The sequence below is a fragment of the Nerophis ophidion genome, linkage group LG08 (assembly GCF_033978795.1).
Source record: "Nerophis ophidion isolate RoL-2023_Sa linkage group LG08, RoL_Noph_v1.0, whole genome shotgun sequence".
NCBI classification, from domain to species: domain Eukaryota; kingdom Metazoa; phylum Chordata; class Actinopteri; order Syngnathiformes; family Syngnathidae; genus Nerophis; species Nerophis ophidion.
The window spans coordinates 32854791-32862054 of NC_084618.1; the positions used below are offsets into that span (position 1 = coordinate 32854791).

At 38.0% G+C, this 7264-nt stretch overlaps 1 protein-coding gene across 2 annotated transcripts in view; it reads left to right on the top strand.

The window, feature by feature from the left end:
- gtf2h4 (general transcription factor IIH, polypeptide 4) overlaps positions 1–5599 on the top strand; it is a 58832-nt gene extending 53233 nt beyond the window's left edge. For both annotated transcript variants that reach the window (XM_061908308.1, XM_061908307.1), the window contains 4 exons: positions 271–318; positions 407–485; positions 2571–2632; positions 5324–5599. In XM_061908308.1, coding sequence (XP_061764292.1) covers positions 271–318; positions 407–485; positions 2571–2632; positions 5324–5434 — 300 coding nt within the window. In that variant the 3' untranslated portion in view covers positions 5435–5599. The remainder of the gene's footprint in view (positions 1–270; positions 319–406; positions 486–2570; positions 2633–5323) is intronic.
- The last annotated feature ends 1665 nt before the right edge of the window (positions 5600–7264 follow it).

Genomic DNA, 7264 nt, shown 5'->3' on the forward strand with positions numbered 1-7264 from the left:
GTGTGGGTGTCACACTTTCTTCGACTTTGTGGCAAGGTATCCAGCAAGAAGTGATGGCAATACAGACAGTACATGTATGACACGTCGCATGATTATGCACGTGAGTGTGCATGTCCAAATATGCTGCATACCAACGCAACTCCTCCAAACATGCCACGTATTGGAAAGTGTACTGGACTTGATTCCGGATGAGAGCATCTCATGCTGTCAAAATACCAATACTTTAGATGTCAATTGTAAGAAATTGAGTGAGGTATTTTATTTTTGCAGATCATCCACTTTCTGAGAACCAGAGCGCATCCTGTTATGCTGAAGCAGGTAAGCATGAGCAGTCGCGATTCGTTTTTGACACGGGTGTCAATGCCTTCATTTGGGAGAGTCTTCACCCTACATCTCTGTGCTGCAGACACCAGTGCTTCCTCCAACCATAACAGATCAGATCAGACTTTGGGAGCTGGAGAGAGATAGATTACAATTCACAGAGGGTGAGTGGATTTGTTAGTTTTGTTGTTTTTCATTTGGATTTATTCTCTTTTTTACTTGTCCTGTTCAGTATTTTAATCCCGCAAAGTAAGCCGGAGTTCTTAGATCGTAGTTCAACTCATTTTTCATGAGTTGAACTCAAAGATCTAAAACTTTTACTATGCACAAAATACTAATCCTCTCAAATATTGTTCACTTATCTGCCAAAATCTGCGTCAGTAAGCACTTTTTTTTTGCCAAGATAATCCATCCCACCTCACAAGTGAGGCATATCAAGATGCTGATTACACAGCATGATTAGTGCACAGGTGTGCCTTGGTCTGGCTATAATAGGAGGGCCACTCTGAAATGTGCAGTTTTGCTTTATTGGAGTCTGAGGGGGTCGGAAAAGCAGTCAGTATCTGATGTGAACTCTATTTGCCTCACGCAGTGCAACACATCTCCTTCGCATAGAGTTGATCAGGTTGTTGATTGTGACTTGTGGAATGTTGGTCCACTCTTCAAGAGCTGTGCAAAGTTGCCGGGTATTAGCAGAAACTGTAACACGCTGTCGTAAACGCCGATCCACAGCATCCCAAACAAGCCCAATGGGTGAAAAGTCTGGTGAGTATGTTGGCCATGCAAGAACTTGGGATGTTTTAAGCTTCCAGGAATCTTGTACAGATCATTGTAAGATGGGGTGGCATTGTCATGCTGCATGCTCAGGTCAAGACCCCGATGAGGACAACAAGCATTCAGATGAAATTCCGTGAGACGGTTTCTCACAGTTTGTGCAGAAATTCTTTGGTAACGCAAACCAATTGTTGCAGCAGCTGTCTGGGTGGCTTTTGAGAGTGACATTTCAGACTTGTCTTTTATTGTGGGCAACCTAAGGCACACCTGTGCAATAATCATGCTGTTTAATCAGCATCTTGATATGACACACCCTGGAGGTTGGATGGATTATCTTGGTAAAGGAGAAATGCTCTAACATAGATATAGACAGATTTGTGAACAATATTTGAGAGGAATAGTTATTTAGTGTATATAGTAAAAGTTTTAGCTCATGAAAAATGGGCGCAAAAACAAAAGTGTTGTGTTTATATCTTTGTTCAGTGTAGCATTGTGGCAAAAATCTCTACAGGAGATATGGGCATCTACATCGACAACACGATTTGCCTGAGTGGCTGGACAGGCCATATTAAAAATAAAAAAAGGTGTATGTATATATATATATATATATATATATATATATATATATATATATATACTGTAGGCTTCACGGTGGAAGGGGGGTTAGTGCGTCTGCCTCACAATACGAAGGTCTTGCAGTCCTGGGTTCAATCCCAGGCTCGGGATCTTTCTGTTTGGAGTTTGCATGTTCTCCCCGTGAATGCGTGGGTTCCCTCCGGGTACTCCGGATTCTTCACACTTCCAAAGACATGCACCTGGGGATAGGTTGATTGGCAACACTAAATTGGACCTAGTGTGTGAATGTGAGTGTGAATGTTATCTATCTGTGTTGGCCCTGCCATGAGGTGGCGACTTGTCCAGGGTGTACACCGTCTTCCGCACGATTGTAGCTGAGATAGGCGTCAGCGCCCCCCGCAACCCCAAAAGGGAATAAGCGGTAGAAAATGGATGGATATATATATATATATATATATTTTTTTTTTAATCGTTTAAGAATAGTTAGAAATAAGAATCGCGATTAATTTGAAAAAACATTTTTTTGACACCCCTCGTTTTTATGTATAGTTATTTTTTTCACTCTACTTGTAGTTGACACATTTTTCTATTGACAAAATCAGGTACTGTACGTTGAGGCACTATTCCTAAGATGTAATAACCAGTGTTTTTTTTTCCAGTTTATTTTCACTGACACTTATAGTATGGCACAAATCCACATACTATTTGCAGTTTAATGTTATAAAGCTATCTGTGTTGGCCCTGCGATGAGTGGGCGACTTGTCCACGGTGTGCACCGCCTTCCCCCCGATTGTAGCTGAGATAGGCACCAGCGCCCTCCGGGACCCCAAAGGGAATAAGCGGTAGAAAATGGATGGATGTTATAAAGCTTAAACTTTTTAACTCTTTGTGTCTTTCAGGTGTGCTTTACAACCAGTTCCTCTCCCAGGCAGACTTTGAGGTGCTTCGAGACAGAGCTCAGGTTGGATTTAAATGATCCCTTTATGCATTAGAAAGACTATTAGTTATAGCCTAATTGTACAATGAAGTAATTATAAATGGTTTTTTGAACGGAAATGCATATTACCATAACTCTTAGTTTTAGTGTCCTGAAAGTCCTTTTGAGGCTCTTCCATTCTGATCACACTTTTTGTGAAATACATTTTTTTTTCATGTGATTAGTCACACTTTTAAATTCGGACTAAAAGCAAGTAATCAGAGGTTATCTTTCGCTTCCATTTAAGTTCATTAAAAATATATTTGAACATAAATGCAGTTTTACTGTCAGAATATTATACAGGAACATTGTCTTTATGTTTTACTTGAATTCACGTCATTTATTTGCGCAAACCTTGAAACACTGCTGTCCAGTCTGAGTTTATTTTGGAATGAAATTACCAGCCCTAATTAATATTCAACATTTAATGGCCAATCAGTGGGGTGAGAGAGAAGACACAGACGAGCCAGAGACAACATAAAAATTAAAAGGCAAGTGGACGGACACAGGTTCTGGATCCAATTTAGTTTTAGTTGAATACCCCTGTCAGAATGTACTGGAAGAAGACAGTTTAAAAAAAAAACTGACATGACGACTTACAACATCCCGGTTAGAAACCTATCAGTTGTATTTTAACAACAAGATTTGTTTGTAGTCACAATGTAATTAAAATTAAGTTTAAAAAAATATTGTGTAGGTTTTGTTGGTCAATAATAAATTAATAACTATATTTTCTGGGCTATAAGCCACACCCACAGAATTACAATTTCATATATTGGCCGCACCGGACTATTAGCCGCGGATAAATACCAGTAGTTTGGGAAACTAGATATTTACTCCTAAATGTTTTGTAATGTTCATTAACATACCTTAATGGTTTTCTAATGATGCCTGTTGACACAGCAGTAAAATGGCTGATCAAACATTTTTGAAAAGTCTTTGTCTTTATTCATCCTTTATGAAATAAATAAGATTTTGAACAGTTTCTAAAAGTGTATAATTTTAATGCATTGTTAGATTTGTTTAATCCATTACATAATTTAGCTGTTAGCGAAGAAAAATCCACAGATTAGCCGCGCATTTGTATAAGAGGTAACGTTCAAAGCTTAGGGGAAAAAATAATGGCTTATAGTCTGGAAAGTAAAGTATTTAAAACAGTTCAGTAATTGGACTATGAGCTCTGAGTCTTTGCTTTTACTTTTTTGTCTATGAGTAAAATTTGATTTCCAATTTTTGTTGAAATCCTGTACTTGTTAAGGTTACAAGGAACACTGTAAAATAAATGTCGATAATAAATTCGTAAAATCACAAGTTGATTCAATGTCATTGGAAAAGCCTCAAAACATTACAGTTTTTGTTGCAAGTTAAAGAAACAGCTGCCGCGAATTCAGGCATTTATGCATCAACAGTCACAAATAACGATCTGTCAAATCCTGGAGGGACTGGACAATGTTGCCTAAGAAACGAAAGGTTGCCTGGGGTTAAAATGTTAAGGTAACAGATGCCGGTTAGTAACGTTCCCTCTCTCAATTCTGCACTGCTCACGCATCCTCTGCACACAGCAAATCTATGCAGCGCACAAAATAAAATCCAATCTAAACTTTAAACACATAACAATTTGTTCTGTAGGATTTTGCAGTGCAACTGTAAGTGACAGGTGACAATAAGCTGCCCTAACAAATAAAACGGTGTTTATCAACACCATGAATTGATTAACGTGGACTCCGACTTAAACAAGTTGAAAAACTTATTCGGGTGTTATCATTTTGTGGTCAATTGTACGGAATATGTACTGAACTGTGCAATCTACTAATAAAAGTTTCAATCAATCAAAACGTCTGTTGAGACGCTTTAAAGAGGTCCGGAATTTCATCGATCACTTTGTTGAGCAAAACTGTTTATATACTGCTGTAACCACACCAAAAGCATGAGTATAGAACGTATATCTAGAAAAACGGGTCATATTCTGCTGTATAAATCAGGCATAAACCAATTCTTTGTCATCTGTCATGTCAACGTAGCCGCTCCTTCTTTCTCAGCGACACCAACACTAATAGCATTTCTCCACTGATGCATGTAAGGCCACACAAAAAGTCAGAGAACTTCAACGCTTCACAAAGTGTAAATGCCAGGTCGTGAACATCTGATGTTACTCACATGAGATTTTGCGTTTGCTCAGACACATGAAAATTAAAGAAACATTGCCAGTTAGTTATTCTGTGCCCTAACACATCACAGTTTACATACACATTTTGCAATGAGCGGGAATTCTACAAAGTTGCAAGGCTGCTCAAAATTCTTGCATGCATGGAGGAATTGACATAATAAAGTCTTTGAAGTCACGAAGTCTTAGAATGTGCGAGAATTGGCGTAATCTTGGAGTGTCTTTTTGATTACACACTTTAATAACATGAGAGGCGCTTTGCTGCTGCATTACAGTTTCTTACCTGGAAACCAGCAGGTTTGATTGACGTTGATTAAATGCAAGTTTCCTTTTAAACAGACAAGCTTCTGGCATAATTCTGGCTGGATATTTGACCACTCTTCTTGGCAGAATTGGTCAAGTTAATTTCCTGAAAATTTTTGCAGCCCTATTAAATAGGGCTGGGGCTTTGCATGTTATGTTCTGTTATATTTTAATGCTGTACACGGTCTAATTGCTTTTCTTTGCCACAGGGTCTGGACTGTCTGGTTTGGCAGGATGTGACTCATAGGGTGATGGTAGTGACACCGCACGGACACAGTGAGGTCAAGAGGTTCTGGAAACAACAGAAGAGTCACACATAACCAGTGAGGCGGACACATGACTGTTATCAAATCTGATGACATCAGCGGTTCTGGCATACTGTTGTTTGTCATTGTCAATGGAGAGTGTGGAAAGGACATGATCGTTTTGTATTTTTCTAACAGTCTACTCCCATGTATTAATAATTAAATGTTGATATAAATATGTATACTTGTATTTTATTATTTTTATCTGTGTTATATTGTGTTTTAAATCAGATAATAATAATGCAGTCATAATATTTATTCTTCAATTGTTGAGACATTTCTTTCTCAATCTTGTTAGAGTCTACCCACGTTGTTTTAACAGTCAAAGGTCGAATCTTCTGGAAGATTTCACCAACATTCATTAAAATAGGTCACAGGTAAATGTAACAGCATCTCATTACCACAGAAATTTGTCGATTGCATACATAAGCAGCTGCCTCCACATTCAAGTCTGCCAGAAGTGAGCACAGATCAATAATTCTTCACTCATCTTATAGTCAAGGAGCAAACAAATCCGCTGAGTTTGAGTCTTCAAAGTTTGGGATGAGTCCAAGTTAAAAAAACAAACAACAGCTCTGAAGATGTGGGCCAGTCCAAGGCTATCAAAAGCATGAGTGTTTCCATTAGAAATAAATGAGGGTACATGTGTCAAAAGGGTTTGTATCGAAATAAAGTGATTACAATTTTCCAATATTAATAGATGGGGCTAGTCCTCTTCTTAAATAATTTAACCTTTGTACCATACCATACCATATTACATGGTAATTGTTATATATTGTATATATGATATAAACATCCATCCATCCATCCATTTTCTACCGCTTATCCCCTTTCGGGGTCGTGGGGGGCGCTGGCGCCTATCTCAGCTACTGATAGGGCCAATTTAGTATTGCCAATCAACCTATCCCCAGGTGCATGTCTTTGGAAGTGGGAGTAAGCAGGAGTACCCGGAGGGAACCCACGCTTTCACGGGGAGAACATGCAAACTCCACACAGAAAGATCCCGAGCCTGGATTTGAACCCAGGACTGCAGGAACTTCGTATTGTGAGGCAGACGCACTAACCCCTCTGCCACTGTGAAGCCCATGATATAAACATATAATATAATATATATCAGTATATATCATATACTGCACATACATTATGTAAATATTACATATATATGTTATATTCTATATTGCTTTTAGTCTATTTTATACCTGCATTGTCTTTTCCATCATTTGTAACTGAGCTACTGTGTGGAACAATTTCCCTTGTGGATCATTAAACTTGGTCAAAGTCTATGTCTATAGAACTAACCAAAATGCGCATTGACGCAATCCCAATGATGCACAGTGACATTTTTAGCATTAACTGTAATTTCAAAATCAAAATGAATTGTAGATATAATCATAGACGCTTGGAAAAACAGAACCACTTATATTTAATTGAGCACATAAATAATTAAGTTTCAGTTACAGTGCATCCACAAAGAATTTACAGAGCTTCACTTTTTCCACAATTTGTTATGTTGCAGCCTTACTCCAAAATGGAATAAAATAAATTTTTCTCCTCAAAATTCTGGACAAAATACCCCATAATGACAATGTGAAAGTTTTTTGGGATCTTTTTAAAATGCATCAAAAATATAAACCTAAAAAATTACTTGTATATCCGTATTCACAGCTTTGCTTAATCATTTGTTGATGCGCCTTTTGCAGCAATTACAGCCTAATGTATTATTGAATATCCGTAATCCGTGAAAGATAAAGTTGGACTTATTCGTGACATAATTGAGTGCCATGCTGTTGTTATCGTGACACCGATGAGAGAAAGGTGAGTTTGTTTGCAGTTTATTTCCTGCTA